Source organism: Cyanistes caeruleus, chromosome 10 (assembly GCF_971803275.1).
Source record: "Cyanistes caeruleus chromosome 10, bCyaCae1.hap1.1, whole genome shotgun sequence".
NCBI classification, from domain to species: domain Eukaryota; kingdom Metazoa; phylum Chordata; class Aves; order Passeriformes; family Paridae; genus Cyanistes; species Cyanistes caeruleus.
The window spans coordinates 2861313-2882399 of NC_141710.1; the positions used below are offsets into that span (position 1 = coordinate 2861313).

At 38.4% G+C, this 21087-nt stretch overlaps 1 protein-coding gene across 36 annotated transcripts in view; it reads right to left on the reverse strand.

Annotated features, from left to right (window-relative positions):
* The window catches only part of PER2 (period circadian regulator 2), a 48043-nt gene that overhangs the window by 6325 nt on the left and 20631 nt on the right, over nt 1-21087 (reverse strand). For all 36 annotated transcript variants that reach the window (XM_086844197.1, XM_086844216.1, XM_086844220.1 and 33 more), the window contains 16 exons: nt 19136-19290; nt 18394-18515; nt 16740-16941; nt 15156-15207; nt 13629-13771; nt 13347-13425; nt 8887-8993; nt 8099-8252; nt 7812-7920; nt 7279-7410; nt 6015-6111; nt 5345-5498; nt 5135-5262; nt 3506-3679; nt 2986-3246; nt 1390-2237 (listed from right to left, as the gene is read on the reverse strand). In XM_086844197.1, the coding sequence (XP_086700323.1) occupies nt 1390-2237; nt 2986-3246; nt 3506-3679; nt 5135-5262; nt 5345-5498; nt 6015-6111; nt 7279-7410; nt 7812-7920; nt 8099-8252; nt 8887-8993; nt 13347-13425; nt 13629-13771; nt 15156-15207; nt 16740-16941; nt 18394-18515; nt 19136-19290 (2917 nt within the window). The remainder of the gene's footprint in view (nt 1-1389; nt 2238-2985; nt 3247-3505; nt 3680-5134; nt 5263-5344; nt 5499-6014; nt 6112-7278; nt 7411-7811; nt 7921-8098; nt 8253-8886; nt 8994-13346; nt 13426-13628; nt 13772-15155; nt 15208-16739; nt 16942-18393; nt 18516-19135; nt 19291-21087) is intronic.

The following is a 21087-nucleotide window of genomic DNA, read 5'->3' on the forward strand; positions in this document are numbered from 1 at the left end:
TAATGCATTTGTTACTAAATGTAACAGCTCTATTACTAATCATGTAAATGATTAGGAATAAATCCATTTCATATTCTAATGTTTACATAATTATTCTAAGGCAGTCACTAGTAACATATGCCAAGGAATAATGAAGTGGATTGACAGGGGAACCTTCATTAATACCAGTTGAATTTCTCTTCAAAAAATTAATAATATGGTTTCATAAGAAAGGCAGAAATGTATTTCCTGTTCACTTTTGACAGCACCTACTGTCCTGTATTAGTCAGATTCTACCCAAGACACTCACAGCATATGAAGAATTGCTCCTACTATAATCTACCTCAAAGGATTTGCATCAACATCCCTCACTGCTCCATCTCCTTGAGATGAGAAGGAAGAGTGGCATTGAGAGCAGTAAGAAAATGTTCCCAGGTGCTTCCCAGGCAAGATCACTTATTTGTGTAGTTTTAAAGGAAGGAGCATTAACTACACTTCTTTCCAACCTAATTAAAACTTGACTGCAGATCAGTTTCAAGATTAAATATTAGAAATTAAGGCTGACAGAACTTAGCAAAATATGTAATAATTGAAAGAATTTACCCTGAACAAGTTCCTGAATAAGGGAAGGAGGCAGCCAAAAAATATACAGGATGCAGTTCCATCCCATCAGCATTTATAATGATACTCTATGGTGCCTTTAGAAAGCACAAATAATAGTTTAGATATTTCTACCATGGAAACCTTTACAGACATACTGCTCTCCCTCAAGTTTTTTGTTAGACTGATTTATCAAATTGAAATGAGCCAGGAAATAAAGAAACAACCCTGAAGTTACCAAATAGTTCAGCATAGTTTCAATGCAACAAACAAAACAAAAATAAAGTAATGGTCTGCAAGAAATGATGAATTCTTAATTTACTTTGGTTGGTTGTTTGTAAACACAGATGTGATTTTAATTTAAATCAGCTTCTTTCAGACAACTTGCAGATTGTTTTTCCCTTGCACACAAATTCACTAGCACAAAAGCTTTTGCTAAAAATAAAATGCTCACATTATTTTACAGTTTATTTCAGTGGTTCTCAGTGGGCTTATCCATATTATTTTCTTCATTGAAATGGAGCAAAACTCTTTCAGGATATATTTCCAAGCCTCCTAGTGTAACCTTAGAAGAATGATGAGGCAGATTTAGCTTTTAAAGACTGAGACTACTCTAATGTTTGGACTTCGGGTTTTATGCAGTTTGCTGAAGTTTAAATTTACCAACTACAGTTTTGAGCTCCTGATGTTAAACTTCCTGATGTATAACTTCTGTCTATGGTTAACAAAGAGGAAGTGCTAGAGCTGGAAGTGAAAGGACTGAGAATGATGCAGTAGAGGCAGGAGAAGGGTGGTGTGATCCAGACTTACAGGTAAGGATTCCTTCCCACTGCCGTTATCCACTGTCCTGATCTTGCCTATGGCTCCTTCCTCAGCCAGAGCTCCGTGTAAACCCGCAGGAGCTCCGCTCTCTGCAGTTTTGGTGGTTTCTTCCAGCTGCAGGAGATTCAGAGGAGAGCTGCACCTCGACTGGAACAGAGGTGGTGAAGCCTGGTCCTGAGGACCCAGCGACTGAGGAGTGCAGGAACGGGAGGGGTCGTTGCGTGGCTCTGCCACGGGAGCCTTTTCAGGCTCTGCTGGGGGGTTGTACTGGAATGGCTGGGCTGGGAAAAAGGGCTGCTGTGGGAAGGGGCTGGCTGTGCCAAAGGGGGGCTGTGGGGGGAACACTGTCTGTGAGGAGAAGGCAGGATGGGCAGGGAAGCTGGGCTGGCTGGGGTACAGCGTTTGAGGTAAGTTATTGTTCATCTCTGGGTACATGTAGTTGGGGAGCACAAGAGCCACCACAGGGGTCATGAAGGGTGCAGAGAACTGGGATGGCTGCATGGGGCAGCTGTTTCCAGAGTCTGGCAAGTGATTAAAACCAGAGAGCGAGGTTTCAGGAGCCGGAGGCACGGTCCCTGCTGCTGGAAAAACAGGAAGGGAATATGCAGGCATGACAGTGGGGAAGGACACTGCTGAGTAGCTGGCTTGGGAAGTCTCTGATGGTGACCAGGCTGTGGCATTTAAACCTTGCAGGGGGAAGCGATGGGGGAATTTAGCTCCAGAAGTTGTGCTGTCTGAAGATTCCTGTGGTTTAATGCGCTTCGATTTCCTGTTCTTTCCACTTTTCTTCCAAGGCTGATCCACTCCAGAAGTGGCATTTCTTTGTCCACGGCCACCTGCAAAAGGAATAATTTTAAGAAAAGTTATAAAAATGTAGCTATACAGGACCTGTATAACTAGTTAAATAAATTAAAAAAAAAAAAAAGATAAAAATCTGGAAAAAATGCTTAGCAGTGTCTGACTTGTGTTCCAAAATGAGAACAAAAATCTTATCAAGCACTCCTGAAAATGCCACCCAGAGCTCCTAGGCCTAATAAACAAAACAATCTCCCTATTACTGCTAGTCTCTGCCATTTCCATCCTGCTGATCACATTATTACCTTAAAGGCAACCAGAAAATGATCAGATTGTCTCAGCAATTACACAACAGTGGAATGGGGAAAACTGGAAAACAAAGGAGCTGAAAACAAGACAAAACCACAAATCTGAACAAAAGACAGTTGGCAAGACAGAAGGAAAAGAAAAACAAGGGCATACAAGCACAGATACAGTAAAGCAAACTTCCTAAAGCAGATTTTTTTGTCCCTTGAAAGTAGATGCATGACAGTAATAGTACAGAGAACAGACAAAAATCAAAATGTTAGTTACTAAAATGTCCATTATGACACTAAAAGCAATATTCCACTTTAAATCTTCTAGCAAGATTTGTCAGAAAATTTTTCTGTGGGTTTTCTGTATTTGAAAATAGCATGCAACTGTCACTGTTCACACTGGCCCCACCAAACAACTAAAAATGGAAATGCCTTCTCAAGAGGAGTTACTTTCTATATAAATACAATTTTATTGTGAAAACTAGTGCCATACCACGTTCAGCAGGCCGTCCTTTTGGTTTATCTTGTAAGTAGTAATTGCAGTGTGATTGAAAGATATTAAATCTCTTGATTTCTTTGAACTTATTCAAGAAGCTCTGCTCCTCTTTTTGTGTATGCACTGCAAGGACCTCCTTTGTAAGTCCCAGTTTTTTAAATGGCTCCTTCTCCTGATTTATGTGCGCAGAGCTGGATGGAGGGGCGAGCAGTTGGCCATCTATGATTTCTGCTCCACTTGGACCATCTTCTATCATTTCTACAGGAACAGAAGGCAAAATACTCAAGATGAAGCAAAGAAAGCCCTGTATATGTATTTTTAAGGTGTTACAATTCTGTAATAATTTTGCTGCAAGTTAAAGATTACACATTCCATCCCTATTTATTCCATTTCCCAAGACCATCTCGGCTTCAAGAAAAATGTAGAGTCAAGAGCAGACATCAGCTGTTCACCTGTCTGAAATTTGAACTTGCTAGCACTTGCCACCTTGAAGAGAAAATATTAGCAAAAATCCTACCTAATTCAGGTTGTGTTTTTTTGTCTCCAACGTGAACAATGGTGCTACTGTAGCTGCACTGGCTGGTGAGAGACACAACACTTTCTGGCTTGCCAGGTAAAGCTAAAGATGTTAAGTGAGCACCAACCACTGGGGGACCACTTGATTTACCAGATGCTTTCAACACAGCAGGATCTGTTGAAAGAAATAAAAGTTGCAGCTTACTGAACATAAACAAGACCAAATTCAAGTTACACCCTGTCAGGGCTGCAAAACAGCAAAGGCCAAACTGTGCCTGACAAGACAAAAAAGTGAACTTTTTACTTTATACATTCTAGGAATAGAATGACTATGAAGCAACAAATGCAACCCTCTGCACAGCCAAACCAAAACTCTTCACTGAAGGCTATCTTCCTCTTTTTCTGGTCTTCACTCTTTTTTCATGGCAAAATTTTAGCATTTCTAGCCTCCTCCAGCCCAAGAATAAGTTGCCCCCAGCTCCCACAGTGTTGTACATTGATTTCTTTCATTAGCTGGTTACTCTAAGAGCTTTGTTTTGAGCATACAGCTATTGAAAAGTCTCTGCATTGAAAGCTGCACACAGTAATCCAGCAGAGGTCAGAGCAGTGCCTCACAACACAGCATTAAAACATTCCTGCTTTCATAGGAATACTTCCAGAACATATATTTAAGATCTAAAGTTTGCCTTTTTCCTGACTGGTGACTTCATCTGTCTCAGATATCAGTGCAACAAAGAGCTGGTGACCCACATCATCTCCTGCCAACCACAACCAGAGACTCCAAATTACAGCATTTCAACCCTCCTGCAGGACTCTTTGTTCCTGGTCTACTGATACCTTCTAATTTGATTCTAAAAGCTGCATTAGAAGAACTTCTTTTTGAAGCTCATCAAATAGCCAAGATCATTCTCACCACTTTTGAGAAACTCCACTGGACACTTCCCTTCAGCATCATATAATGACAAGGTAGAATGAGAAAATCTCTCATTTGCATGGCGTTCTTTATCAATCTCACAACCCTTGTACTACCCAGTTACATTCTTCATTTAGCTCCCCATCCAGACAAGGGGCTATGTCAAATGCTACATCTAAGGCCTAAAAGATTAACTGAATGCTTCTGTCTGCAGGAGACTTAAGACAACTTGCCTCAGTAATCCCCAGCTTTTTGTTTTCATGGATGAACATTGGGTTCTAACATCTTACAAAAGACAGGACAGTCCAATTTTACCTTCTCTTGTTCCTCTTTTCTAAGCAGAAAAATAATATGCATATTTTTGTTGCAATTAATTAGCTGCTAGATTCTTCAGCTGATTTTTCTTATTAGTCCTAACTGTGAAATATTTGATATTGATTCAAGTCCTGAACCTCAAAAATCCTACTGTATTTTTAATTATATTACATAAACTATAAATTAGTTTATTTCATCTGTAAGCAGGATATACAATCAACTACTCAGTATTTTAATTGTAAGGAAGATATTAATGATAAAAGTTAAATCACCAACATCAAACACTGAGAAAGCAGCTATGAGGTCATGCCTAAGATACACCTGTCATTATTCTGCAAAGAAGTAGCATCCAACTGCCTGCCAGCAAAACTCAGCCACAAAAAAGCTGTGATGTAGAGTTACCTCCCAATGGCTGGATAGAATTATCAGCTGCTTTTTGTTCATGAACTCCAGAACTCAGTGATGCAACACTTGTTGAAGGTTCACATTTTCTTTTTGCTGTACCAGGCACGTTACAACTCTCCAAGTACCTAAAATACAATCATGTAGCAGTATTAGACATACTAGTCCTGTGTCCAGAGGTCAAGAGTAATTTACTCACTGGCTGCTCACCTGATGACACTGTCCAAACAGCTGATCTGCTGATAGGAATACACAGGCTGTTCTTTCCATGCCAGCTCTTCAGTAGTCACATTTTTTGGAGCTGCTGTTGCTGCAGCATCCTTTCCCCCTACACCTTTCACCTGACCAGCAATATTTTGTTTTTCTGTGGAAAGAGATACTGGTGTTATTCAATTAAGACATTAAATCCTTACAAACTCCCCTAAGAGCAACAGTAGTAAAGGGTTTTCATTTCTACATATTTAGCAGGTCACAAATTAACCACTGTAATGCACTAATAAATGAATATTGTGTAAATATTTTCCTGTCCTTATGGGTTCTTGGAGTTACAAAGTTTAATCAGACTGCATATGGATCCAGAGTGAATAGACATGGTTGTAAGAGAATCATTAGGGTTGGAACACACTCAGGATCAGGACAACCACTTAAATTATTTCAAGGCAACAGCTTCAGGCCATGCCTCAACTGTGTTACACCACTATTGACTCAATACAGCCAAACACAGTATTTTCCTGGGCACAGCAGAGAGACACAGGACAATATAATTTGAAATGATAAAATACTGTCTTTATGCATTTATCAGAACTCAACTAGAAAAAATTCCTGCTGCCATATTATCCAAGGCACCAGCACAAGAGACTGGGAACTGCTAATGTCTCACCTGCAAAAGACTCTTTCTTATAGTCCAGTTTTGCTTTACTGTCAGTGAAAATACGCTGTCCTTTATTCTTGACCTTACGGGCGTATTGACAAACCTCCTGCAAGCAGTTTGGGAAGAACAGTTATTTCAAGATTTTGACATAAAACATAATAAATAATGATTCCTCAATAGACTAAATCTAACCTCTGTTAATCTCTATCTTGCAATTAGTTTGATTACAGGAGAAATGTGTGTATTTATAATTTTATTGTGCAGTTGCAAAAATTTGGAATTGGAAAGAGAAGAAATTTGAAGTGTGTTTCTTGTAAACAATTGCTCTGTGTTTTGTTCAATCTGTTTGAGTAACTTGGATAGGAAAATATAAAATACACATTATAAAAATGACTTCAGAAAAAAACTCCAGAGCTATCATGTGGTAAAAAAACTAGAAGTGTAACTAAGCAGTGCCAGGATGTTACAGAACTGGACTGTAAACCTTCCCTGTCTGTGGAAACAGTGAAGGAGTGCCAGGCATCTACTCAACAGGGAAGTCCCTGTTAAATAAGCCATCCTGAGACTTCATCTGCTTACTCCAGCAGTGTTTAAGAACTGAAAGCCAGGAAAGTGAGCACCTTGGCAAGAGCAGGAGTCTGCACAGTCTCAGCACAGAAACACAAATCAGATTTGGGAGAATTAGCCTACAAGCAATACAACTTATCAAGGAAAATTTTTTGCTTTCAGAATTAAACACAAAGTAAGGTTCTAAGCACAAAGTAGAAAAATTGTTTTATTCCATTCAATGTATTTCATTCTATATAACTGCTGCATTTTTACATTAAAAGTGATCAGGGTTCAGCTATCCCTTGGTTATACAGGTATACTGCATTTAATCTTCTTACTTTCATTGGGGAAAACAGTAATTACAGGCTTTCCCCTCCCAAAAGAAACTGCTTTCACATATCCAGCTGGTTTTCCAAGAAACACAGCATATAACAGGTAACAGACATTAGATTAAACAAACACACTGTACAGGTTTAAATTCTTTTTAACACTGACTTTCATGTCTATCGCGGTACTTCAGTACCCTGAGGCTTCATCTACACCAGAAATGTTTATTCCCCCAGACAAAAGGGTTTTTCTCTGCTAAACAGTAAAAGAAAGATGGCATTTTCTTTATACTTTCTCCTATTTCTAATTTGAAAACCTTATTCTAGAAGTTAAAAATCCCCACTTTAACTAGTTTGTTTTGTGCCACATATTTGAATGAGAAAAATTCAAAACCTACTGGTTTATCCTTATGAGTGTCTTCATTATTATTTCCTGTGCTGTCACTGGAGGATGCCACACTCATCAAGTGCTCATGTGAACCATTGCTACCCAGACTTCCATAGCCACTGGATCCACTGTTGTGTACAGGCTGTTAAAACAACATTAAAAAAATAAATATATGTATATGTACACACACACACCCCTCAGGACACCAGTAATTCCATGTCAGGAAAAGAAATTGTATTTTACTCTGGGTTTTTTTGTTGCTTGGTTTTTGGGGATTTTTCTTTTTTTTTTTTGTTTGTTTGTCTTCTTTTGTTTGTTTGTCTGGAGGACTCCATGACTACATGAAATTATTAAGATGTCAATTGGAGCTTTAACATACTTCAGTAACTCTTGTCTGGTAAGCATGAGTGCAAGGAATTCCCAGGACTGTAGCCAAAAATTCCAGTAGAATAGAAGCAGCTAAACAAGACGTCACAGCAAGATAAATCAAATTGCCTTTCCTCAGCAGGAAGTGGGGAGGGTGAGAGCAAAGCCCTGCTGTACCTGCAGTAGGAGCCGATAGATCTGCTCAGTGATCTCCTGAACGCTGGGGTGAAGGATTCTGTCCTCTGTGTAGTTGGGAGCAGCAAAGACATCTTCATTTAAGGGACCCCTGCACAAACCAAACATACACCAGCTCACTGCAAATGCAAGTGTTTCAACCACAGAGACCACAGTTTCAATTTACCACCTACATATCCTACACAGAATCTAATGCTTATTCTGTTCCCTCATCTTAAGGATCTCTATGTAAACCTCAGGGAAAGGAAAACAAAAATATATTTACTTACGTCCTAACTTTGTGTCTTCCAATAATAAAGGAAACTTTGCGACTCCAAGGGTTGATGAAACTGGACCAGCTGGTGTCCATGGTGATATAATCTCCATTCCTAGTGCAAAACCTGATTGGTGAGTAGTCAAAAGGCTGCCCTCCATACTGAAGAACTGCAATGAAGGATTCAAACAGAAATTTCAGATTAATGTTTGCACAGTTCTACATAACAGTTCAGGATTCATGGAGGGAATGGACATTCAATGTGCTTCCTCTTCATGGAAGAAGATGCCACTTGTGGGAACAAATACTAGGTACATTGATACATTTAGAAATACTGAGCTACCAGAATAAGCAGATCTTCATAATTTACTGAACTATGGTCAAGAAAATCACCTTTAGAATACAACAAGCAAAAGAAGGCTGAAGAAGCAGCCTTTACAAACTTTGCCAGAATGGCTCTTATTTTCTTCTCTATGAAATAAGAAAGACTATCATGTAAGATAAAACACTACTTCTATCACATCATTCTCAAGAAAATTTTCTTTATGTATGAAATATTAATTTGCAGTCAATTTATTTAGTAGATATGTATGCTTCACAGAAAGTACAGAACTGAGTGATTTCTCATTTCCTTGCATTTGCATTAAGAACCAAGTTCTGCAGTAAAAGATTTAGTATTTATTTGTGGAAAAAAAATCAAAGTCACAATTAATTTTTTCCTACTACTTGTTGAGGACTTTGTAGTCCTCATTATTAAGTCCTAGAAAAAAAATTATATTTCTGCCACAGGAGCAGGCTACATACTTTTTTTGTGAATTGCCAGCATTAAGGGTCTGTCATTTGGGTGAAGATGCACCAAGACTGGTGTTCCTATTAAATCCTGAGGTAGGTATCCCAACAGAGGGACTGCTCTGGAGAAAGAAAGACAAAGAAAACATAATAAAAATCAAGTAGAATAAATGTTTATTTCATGTTTAAAATGTTTTCATTTTTATCTTCCTTGGCTTTTATTCCTGTGAAGAGAACCAATAATTTTAGGTTTACATTTGGTGAAAAAAGCAGTGCCAAGTAACAACAGTCATACACTTAGGGCAAGGGGGGCTTTGTTTGTGGGGTGGTGGTTAGACCAAATCAAGGAGTCTGCTACAGCAGCTCTGTCTTTTCTTTGCTGCCCAACTTTAGAGGATAAATACTTACCCTAATTTTCAAAGAGCATTAATAAAGTTTAATCTTGTAAAACTCTCATGAAGATAAACAGTACCCCAATCCCTTGGCTGGGAGCCATAGCTAAGGATCACAGCATTACCACAGCTGAACTAGCACTGGGGGAGCTGACCAGCACTCAAGACAACTTTCTCACAGGCAGGTGAAGAGTTCAGCTCAGAGGAGCTGCATGGGAGCAAGCTTATTAACAAGAGAATTAAAAGCAATCCTACTGAATTCCTGCACATTACCCATGACCACGTCTAGTGATGTGAAAAACTAATTTATGTGACAAAGTAATTTTTATTGATCACTTCAAGCATTTGCATTAAGTGGAAGTTCACAAATGCCACTTTGCACCTTACCCTGAAGGTTAACCACTGAAAATGTGCTTTGGGGAAAAATAAAATGTACTAAGTCAACACCACTCAGTGATGTTTGAGTTGCCAGATGCCAACAAGTCATCTTGAAAGCTCCAAATGCTGCACATCTTCTCCCCAGCCCCACTGACTGCCAAAGGCCTGGGAGATGTCTGAGTATGATACACTTGAATGAAGAACTCAGCCCCAGTGCACCAGACAGGGGATCTGTGTCAGGTATGAACTTCAAAGCACTGTGCAGTGAATTCTCTCAACACTGCACTTCCAACAACCCACTGGAATTACATCAGTTCCCCAAAACATCAAACATACCATTCCAGCAAAGAGGCTGAGAGGGAAAAGAGGATAGCAACTAATGCCTTATTATCAAAGTAATTCATTTAATAATGAGTCTTAAAAGCTTGTGTAGATGAACTACAGCAAGAGAGCAGAAACTGGCATGGAACCCATACCAAACCAGAGCACTTTGACACATTGACATTTAGAAGTGCTGCCAAGTTCAAAGCACATGAGAAAAGCTGTGCTGCTAGAGGACTTTAAAATGTCAGTCAACTCCAAACAATTCAGCCAGGCCTTCATCGAATAACACCACAAGAAGGATTTGTTCAGCACTATTCCTGTTCTTTGCCACCTGCTTTATGAAAGTCAGGGATCTAGAATCAATGTGAGACTGAGCTGGCCTTGCCTGCTCTGATGAAAAGGAAGCTAAAAGATGATCCAGGAACTTCCCACACTGCTGGAAAGAGGAGTTACGAAAATGGAGTTAAAATTTTCTTGATGGTGCCAGACAATAAAACTGCAGGCAAAGATCCCAGACTGGAGTCTAGAAAGCTGATGCTGGATGTTAGGAAAAGGTTTTTTAACAGAGCAGTGCAACATAGGAGGCCTCCCATAGAGATTGTGTCATCTCTGCCCCTGAAGGTTTTTCAGCATTATTGAGACAAGCTGACCTTGGCCAGGACTGGGCAAAGTTTCATTCCAAGCAAAAGGATGGAACCAAGACCCCAGCAGCCCCTTCCAACCAGCCCTTCTGTGCTCATCTAATGCTCTATTTGAGAATGATGTCTTGGCATCATTATGCTTCCTCATAATGAGTAACTCATAAAAATTCAGAGGTTAGGTTAATAAATTAATTTTATGAGTGCAAATACACGTGTGGTATAAGAATGGCTGATGAGGAGATCCTGCCAAGTTTAGTTTGTGTTTCATAGAATGACATTTAAAGTGTCAAAAAAATATGAATAAGTCTCTTTATATTACTATTGTAAGTTACATACAAAACTACTTTAATTTACAAAGATCACTCCACTGTGAACTACTTGCACCCATTACATGCATGAAGTATCAAATATATTATGACAAATAGGACTGATCTATTTAATTTCAAGAAAATATTTATTTTTACTTAATATACTCTATGCAGAGATCCACCTGCAGAGTTCAGACAAATATGCATTTTTCCAATACATGAACATGTACTGATTACAGAAATTAACTTTATTTCATGCAAGTCGAGCAACAGTTTCAGGGTTATGTTATGAACAATGCTCAGTCGACAGCAGGTGCTCAGTTGCACATTTTTAAATATTAAGACTCTGCTTTCTTTAAGAATCTCTTGCTTTGTGTATTCCACCAAACCCTGGAGAGCTTAAGAGTAATCAACTGCATATGCATGTCTTGGTAAACATTTATTGGGCTCCCAATGCTCTCAGGAGTTGAATAATTGAAAGCAAACTCAACTACACTATCACAAGAACAGAAATGAATGATGCAAAGTCCTAATTTCAGACCAAGATGCAATCAACCCTCATTGGAAGTGTTAGAAAATGGTATTTGAGAACAAGTGGTAACATCAGACCAACAGGAAAGAAGCTGCTATAGGATCCACAGGGAAGGATTTTCTGGACTTGCTCAAGCCCATGAATAAGGGCAAGGCTGTGCACTCACTAATTCTGCAGTTTCTGTTAAATGACTGCTGGAGATCACTGAGCTGTGGATGCACAGAGGAACAGAAGCTTTGCATTGTGCCCTCAGCCTCTTTGTAAAGATAAACCCATTCTGCAGCTGCCTTGAAGTATGTGTGGAAATGAAAGAGAGAGAAAAATCCATGAAGAAGACAGAACTACACTGGATTTAAGTAGTTCTTTTATCAACTTGAGCTGTTTAGAGACACTGTATGAAACACAGCATGGAAAGACTGTTTGTCAGCATTACACTGTCTATCCTACAGGAACTCAGCCACAACATCTGCCCCTCCACAGATAAAACTGGATCAGAAGTCAAACAATATTCTTTTTACCTGGACTCCATCTTAGTCAAACATCTCAATAACCTCCTTTCCCCAATCCCTCTTTTCTGCTGCCTTTAAGCATTTTGCTAAGAATTATGTATTTTTTCAGAAGCAATATTTCCATCCAAAAAAACACCACAGAATCTAAAAATTGTCCATTATACTCCTACTCTCTCTGAACACATCTACCCCCATATCTCAACCTAAAAAGAAAATTTTAGCATTCTTAGAATGCTTAAAAAACAAATGGGAGAATTTCAGCAGTCAGATGTTACCACTGTAGCTAACTTAGTTTCTGCTAAGGAGAAAAAAAAAATAATCCAAATTAAGTTCCATATACAACCCAAATATCAGAAACCACCAGAAAGAAAATACCAAGAAGAGCAGAAAAAGAAGAGGAAAGGTAGCGTTTTCAATTTAGGAATAAGTGAATTGTTCTATCAAGTCAAGTCCACAGGGCTCAAGATTTGGTCCAGTTGTATTTAATGTTTTTAGCCATAATCTGGCCAAGAGGATGGAGAGCACCCTCCATCAGTTTGCAGACAACAGCAAATTGGGTGAGAGATTTTATTCTCCCAGGGAATAAGTAACTGGACAAGAGGAAATGGCCTCAAGTTACCCCAGGGCAGCTTTAGACTGGCTATTCTTCATGGAACAGGTTGTCAAGGAACAGGCTGCCCACAGAAGGGGTGCAGTTACCATCCCCAGAGGTGTTTAAAAATGTGCACATGAGGAATTTAGGGACAGGGTTTTGTGGTGGACTTGATGATCTTCTGCAACCTAAATGATTCTGTGAAACTTTGGTTTAGACCTCAGTTCTTAGGTCTTGGTATATACATTAAGATCACAGGTGGCATTTTTGTTCCTAATTTAGAATGTAAATACTTACTCTAAGCAGTTTTCATGACTGTAAAAGCAATGTGAAGTCTTCAGCCAGTGCAATTTGAACCATTATATCTTTTTTTTTAAAGATCTAATGTTTTATTGAAAAGCTGTACCTCTAGTTGTACCTGGGCCAGCAGAGAGAGACAGCAGCATATTTGCTGAATTTGGTTAAGAAACCAAAAACCCACACCTAGATGTCTCATACAGGTAATAACTGGCAGCACAGGAATTCTTCTGAGCATGGGTTCATTGACTGAATTTATGTCCAGAATTTCTCAAGAGGGAAGGAAAGTGGAAGAACAAGTTGCTAGCAGGCACTTAAATACACTTAAATACCAGTGTAATGTGTTCTCATGCTTAGTGAAAATGGGGGGATGTACTTTTCTTAGGTTAAACACTCTTCAGCAGTTGCATAATTTTTTAACCCCATATAGACACCTTAAATCCTGCAAAGATACTGGAGAGATTGCTCATCAGTAAATTGAAAAGCAATTTTTGTAAGTTACCTTTCATCTACATCCTGGAACAAACAGGTTGGCGTGTGCGTAGTTGTAAAAATCCTTTTGTCAGGAGGAATTCTGGGTGCTGAGAGAAAAATAAAAGCATATTAGCAACTGAGGGTTTTGCATATATAATACTTCAAAAGCTGCCAGTCCAAAATTCTGGCCAAGAGCATATAGGAAAGCAGCAGGGGCAGAGAACAGAAACAATTCTCTTTCTCTTTAATAAAGCTTGAACAGTTTTTACTTTTAGGAAAGCAAACTAGACTTTGTGCACTCAAGGATTACCTTCATAGCCAGAATGGACTTTTTCTGCAAGCAACACACAGCAAAGCTGGTCTTCTGCTATTTCTGGATCTTGCACTTTGATAAGGTAAGGAGTCATCCGGAATGGGTGATAGCAAATCTCATTTTCACGCTCCTTTCCCGCACTAATAATGAAAGGGAGTCAATTATTTCAACAGATTACGCTAAATAAAAGTTTAATTTATCCATTGTATTTCTGTCATGACACAAGAACTGAACGTTAGCAGTTCACTAAAATAGTTTATTCACTAAAACAAAGTAATAAACTAAAATAGTTTATTCACTAAAATAGCACCCAAGATCTTAGCTTGATTTTTATTTTGGTGGAAGAGAATCTAATTCTGGTGGTATCCTTTGCACACCAACTTCCATAAAGACTGTGCTGCTCTCTCCACTGTCTGAAACACATATCCACAACAGCATTACATGGCAGTTTGATAGAAAAACCCAGCTCACACAATAGATTAAGTTACTTTGTTGTCCTTTAGAGGGATGAATTTACAGAGCTTTTTTATGAAGACTGATATATCCTCTCAGTTAACACGAAGATCGTCTTTTAATCAATATTTAATCCAGTTTAGAAGGAGTGAAGACTCAATATTTAATAACAGGTGTTTGCTTAACCAGAATGCAAACACAGTAATGAAAACAATAATTTACACAGTGACAAAAGAAGAATCAGCTGTAATAAGTTTATATAACAGCAGAGCTTAATGGAAGTAATGCTTTTGAAACCAGTGTTAGTTGGACAAAAAAATCTCCAGTAACACCAGCAGTACTTGTAGAGTACATCCAATCCAACACTCTGGAGCACTGCATTTCCTCCAATTCATTTCAAGTTTATTCATACCTCAATAGTAAGTATTTATTTACTAGAGAACTGATTAAATAATTGGATCTACTATTTTTGTTTCAGAAATGCTGCTAGAGAGGCAGTAAGCATCAAGAAATCAAATTGCACAAGAAAGAGCATGAACTAAGGTGCCAGCTTTTCCTAAACAAAAAAATAAAAATAAATAACAAACAAACAAAAAACCAACAAAAAACTAAAGAGGAGTGATTGTGGGCAGGAAAAGGAAGAAAAGCAAACCAAAGAACTGTGTTCTCTATTAACTGCAAAATAGATAAGTTATCCTTGCGTATCTTCCTAGGGGATACATGAGATAAATTTAAGACACTGGTTTTCTAGAATGTAGGAAGGTGCTGAACAGTTCCATTGACATGAACCAAAAGCTTTCCAGAGCAGGAGGAGATGCTGTACCACCTTCCTTTATGGCACAAAGGCCAATATTCACAGGGATTAACTCCAAGATGGAACCTCCCAAAATCAGTTTGGTTTTCTCTGTAGCTGCTACAATTAATCAACTCAAGGATGTGCATTTGTTCTGCTTTATGATCACATTATGAAAAAGCATGAAATGTAGGTACCACATGGTTCTTATAAAAGTCAAATACTTATGTAATGCTTGGTTTCATAACACAGCACTAAGCTTTGCAATATTGTCTTACCTGATGCGACAAAAAAAAGATTTCTCTTCCATGCAATCCTGGGTGGAAGACTCTAGAAATATTAAGCATATTTCATAACAAGTTACAAATTACTAGAAGATGATATTTAGCACAGGAAGTTTTCCTTAGATAATAAATGTTGAAATATTTTTTAAAAGCTTACGTTCCCTGAAGTATCCACGTGTATTGGTTAAATAATGTACATCATAAGCAACTAAATCTGAATATCACTCAGATTCTGAGGCTGGTGTGTCACTCACAGATCCTTGTTTATCAAGTCTTTTTCCTAAACATATCTAAACAACTCTCCAGTTTTATCTGCTTACTCTTACCAACTCTTTCACACCACTTAATGACCAAAAATGCTTGACTACCTAGGACCCCAAAATTTGACCCTTTTCCTAGAAAGACACTAGGACAGCTCCAACACCAAATACACTTCTTAGCACCCCTCTTGTCTCTTTTTCCTGAAGACTTCTCATGTTTTAAGCTTATTTCCCTCCTTTTCCAGAGTCCCCACACTCTGGCATTTCAAAGGCCTCCAGTGCACAATATTTTGGATATTATACTGTTTGGCAGCTGATACATGCCAGAGTGTGCACATTTCTACTTGTTGAATTTTTAAAATCTGAATCTATACACAAAGATAATAAAGCTACAGAAAATGTTTCAAGAAAGCAAAACCAAGAAAACTCCCACATAACTGAGTAATCAGGATTATAGATCATTTACCACTGACCCTGTTTTGAGCCAGAGGTTGCACTAGAGACCTCACAAGGTCCCTTTTGACCTGCTTTATGTATGCATTGCTTAGCACGTGTTTATTGCTAATTGTTTTTTCAGATTGAATTGGTTCACACCCTGGCTTTACTTCACAGGTTTAGTATGCAACAGATTGGAATTTCAAACATTTATAGCAGACCTTGAATTCCAGGTCCTTAGTTGAAATAGTTGATAGATATTTCTCAATGACTAACAGCTGTAGGTACTGTAAAACAGTCCTACCACAAACAAATATCAAGTGCCCTGAGACATCTGATTCTTCACCATTAATTATGCCCAATATAATTTTTTCTAAGGCTAGAAGAAGAGAGCTGTGATTACACTTGGTGACTGCACAGTGATGACAGCTGAAACACATTTCTCTACACCATAATCAACGTGTCCAGTATTCAAATCATAACCATTTTAAAAGGAAGGAGACAGAGCATTGTCCCCTTTATACTTGAGGAAGAGAAAATGTGAAGGAAAACTGTTTTCATTTGACTGCTAGTACAAGTGGAAACTAAATTCACCATTCAACATGAATTCCTACTTTGTTTTCATTCATCATCTGGCTGAAAGGGGAATAAGAACTGATAAATGATGACATTGAGAAGACTTTAAACCAACAGACAAATGCTGCTAATTTATATAACAAATTTGTACACCTAGTGTTGTTCAGAGGTCTTCTAATAATGCCCCTGTGCTACACCCTCAAAAGGTGATGGGGAAGGATGGAAGGAGATTCAAAATCAGTGCAAGTACTTGAATTTGCATGACTGAAAGCAGGTCAGAGAAATATCTTCTGTTGAGACCACTCACCAGCTCTATTGCAAATGTTCCATGATGGTAATCTGTATGGGGTGGTGGAAGTATAGAACACACTGACATCCTGAGGTGCCAAGAACTCCACAAATTTGGCATTTTTAAAATAACCCCTCTTGCAGCGGAGAATAGAAGAAGCTTGATCAGAGATGTACAGAATTTTCCCAGTTATCAAAGACACAGCTACAGCAAACATATCCTAAAAAAAAAAAAAGTCTCAATTTATTTAGACAGTTTGGAACATTCTTCAGTGCAGCATTTATTTCTGAGAAAAACAAGAATTTAAGATACAAAAACATAAGTAAGTTCAAAATGAGAATTAAGAAAATTTAATTTTATTACAGATGTCGTTCAACACAATGAATCTGCTCATCAAGTAGACACAGAATATTTTTTCCATGATTATTGAGAATAATACACTACTATTTACTGGATCATAAGCCCTAGATATCATTGTCTACAGTTCTTTGATGCAGAATGTATTTACAAATTAGGAATTAATGACCTTCCAACTATATAACTTCACATTTTCCCTGTGCTTGTTACAGACATGACGTACTTTTATGAAATTTTTGAAAGGAATTTTTGTTTGTGTTAGGGCTCTAAACCACTTGGTAAAAAACAGTGAGTACACAGGTGGGAAGAAGTGCCACACACTTGTATTGTTTCTCTTCCTGCCATACAGGAGCTCCCTGCACCACAACCTTTAGTTCTCCATTCACAAACACTGCACAGGAATTGAAGAGCCACCAGCAGAACGCTGCTTTCACAAATGCATATTCACATTCACTGAACAATGTTTATAACATTTGGCTGAATTTCTCAGTTGTACTCTACATTTCCTATTTATTTCACCTTGTGGGCAGCCTTTACTATTCACAGATTCAACAAAACTCACCTACTTCCACCTAAGGAACATCCCCCATCATACTCTTGTTTTAGAGAATTCAAACTTCATATATTCAAACACAGGTTGCAGTTCAAAAAAGTAGTAGAAAGTAGACTAATATATCTAGATGCCATTATTTTTTGAAGACTCCATAACATATAAAATACTAGTAATATGGAAATAAATATAATTTAAAAAATCATTCAGGTTATCATTTCACTGCTAGAACTACAGTGATGGTCCTAGCTGTTCTCATCTCTGTGAGAACACAGCATAACTGCACCCCACAGTCACAGACCAGACAAATCCCACAGGAAAGGACACAGTGATTCCAATACTTTTGTCACTCTTCAGTCAGACTAACAGAAAGAACTGGTGAAACATTAAATAACTTAAGAATCAGCTGAAGTGATTCATCATGTGGCTCGACTAAGATTTGGAAAGAGTTAGCTCTCCAACTTTTGCAGTGCTCTGTATCACATGCACATAGAGAGGTGTCCCAGCACCAGCTCCAGGCACAAGGCACAATTCAGAGGATCAGGGAGCTGAAGCCTGTTTATTTCCCACTTAACCAACAGAAACAAGTTTGCCAAGTCTGAAAAGGTTCAGAGTTTCTCAACATCCCCTGGAAGGCTAAAGGCAGTTTCTTCAGCTTTCTGGCCTAGCTATCAACCCTCCCCTTGTGAGAAGAAGGCATGACTGAAAATTCCAGCTCCAAGAAGCATTTTCAATACACACTGAGACTCAGGGCACCGTACTCACCGCATTTTTCACAATGTATTCTGAGGTTATAGTCTCCACTTCTTCCACTGTGTAAGATGATACATTGAGACCAGCAGGCTGGGATTCATTAATCATCAACAACTGGTAATATTCCTCATTGGCTACATGAGAACAACAACAACAAAAATTATAAATGTTAATAATAGTATTAATATATTAATAATAGATGGATACTAATAATATAGTAATTATATAATAATATAATAATACATAGTAATAATATATTATTAGTATTCATTTATTAATAATATAAGATTATCAATAAACACCTAGACCAGGAGTAGTAAATGGCAAAAATATCTTTGGGCATAAATGCAGAAGTTGGGAAATGTAGGCACTATTCCAAGTACATAATTTTCCCTGGTAGGGCTTCCTCATCAGTAACTCATACAAATGTACACATCTTGATCTACCCATATATGAATGGTCACATATTTTAGCCTGACAGCTCAAACAGTACGAAATTGTTGAATTGTTTTCAAATCAATTTTCTAACTCAACCAAACAGCAGTAAAATATTAAGCCTCTAGAGAGCTGCTTCAGCTCCCAAAGGAACAAGTTAACAAAGCCAACAAATGAGAATAACATGAAAATATCTGGTTAGAAAGGTTGTCATCCATAATACAGTTCTCTGTGTAGAGCTATGTTTATTTAAATTCCTATTTTGAAAGTTTCACTTTAGCCAGGTTGGCATTATCTAGGCAGAATCACACTTTATTACCTTTAACTTGTTTAATGCTTTTAAGGGCATATTTCAACGTTGTTAGGACACTGGATTTGCCTTTGACTCTCTTCTCAGAAGGAAGGTGAGCTTTCAGCTCCTGCAGTGTTTTCAGCAATTCCTTTTGTGTTTTGGCTTTAGTGGACTGCTCACTACTGTAAGATGAAGAACAAAAAACACAACATCACTTGAATGCTTGAAGTGACACATCATCCTATGAGAAGCCCAAACATACTCTGACACTTGTCATCCACATCCAATTTGTACCACCAGCCTCATGAACTTTGCTAGTACTCAGAATCAGCTTCCAGAACTTATGGAAATTCTTACATGACCATTTAAAATCAAAGATTTACCACCACGTGGAGTGTGATAGTAAAACATACTTCATATGTGCAAAGTACATATGCCCAAGCACCACAAAATTTCTTTTTTCTTTTTCTTTGCCACAGTCCCCCTCCTCCCTTTTTAGTGGTATTTTCCTTAGCTCTTTTCAAAATCAAACTCAGAAATGTTCAAGGACTTCAAAGGAGAGGAGCAGGAGGTTTGTTCAAGTCTTCACCTCCTGTTCGAGCAGGTTCTCCTGAGAAAGCTCCCTGAAAAGGGCATGGCAAGGGAGAGCATCAAGTTAACAAAACAAATGGAGAAATCCTTTGAATAATGTGTCCCAGCTAAGCATGGCAATACATTAAATAAGATAAGGAACCTGACTAAATTTGTAATGAAAAGAATCAGAGGAGGCTGGAGATAGAAGCTGCATTCACAGTTCTCAGGTGCTGTCAGCAGAGTGTCTCAGTGTAGAAGAACAAACTACAGAGATTATCAGCACCAATATCAGAAAGTTATCACTCTCCTTTCCAGTTCCTGCTATCTCTTCCCATTATTGAGAGGTGCTGACACAATCAAAAAGGAGAAAGGGAGGTGAGGGAAGTGAGGGAGAGGACAGCAAAGGTGGATGGCAGAGGAGCAGGAAGGAATTTCAATGATAAATCACCTTGTCCTTCACATTGAAGATTTTAAAAGCTGATCATTCACAATGATCAAAAGGAATATAGAGCTGTTCTTAAATATTCCTAAAAATTTTTTCCCTTCCAAAGGGAAGTCTTCTCTTACCACCTGATGGTCATGGCTGATAATCTGTAAGAAGTTACCCTGGGCACTGCTCTAGAAACAATAGTCCTGGCAACTGCACTGCCTGATTGAAGCAGCCAGAAAAGCAGCTTCAGCTGCCAAGTAATTTTCAAGAGGATTTTTCTGAGAGGTTTTAAGAGCTTGAAAAGGTAGATAAATCATTACCAAAAATGCTTGCAAAGTGACAAAGCTGTACTAGAGAACACACATTGTTCTTGCTCTCATCACAATGCACTGTGAGAAACGCAGCATTCATTTACTCACTGGTCATTTTGTACCAAGAAATAATGGCAAGGGATCAAACAAAAGGCTATAGTACTCCCTTGGGAAACACTATGTTCATGCTGTGTATTAAAATCACGTGTACAACGTGGCTTGACAGTTTGGACTGCTGCAATCAAACAGGGCTTTGTTAACAGAGGTTCATAGAAGAACCCTCCACGCTGGCAGTAGGGAAAAAGAGAGAGAGGAAAGATTATGAAATAATTGAGCATGCTGCTGATTTGTACTCTCAGAATACAGACTGCTTCATGAGAGAAGACTCATGCAAGAGTCTCATTGCTCAGACTTCTGCAAGAAAAAAAACCTTTCCAAATTAGCCTACGGCAGCAGCAAATATAGGAGATGGACATTCTTGAAAATAAATTACACAGCTCCAAAATGTTTTTTTCCAGAGAGCAGTAGCTCAGCAGGCAGCCACAGGGAAGGTGGCACTTGCAGAGGACAGAATAAACAAGCTCTATAAAGATACGAGGTTTTCATTTTGTTTTTTGTGGACAGCAAACTGGGAAGGTACCTACAGATACTAAACAAGAGTTGTT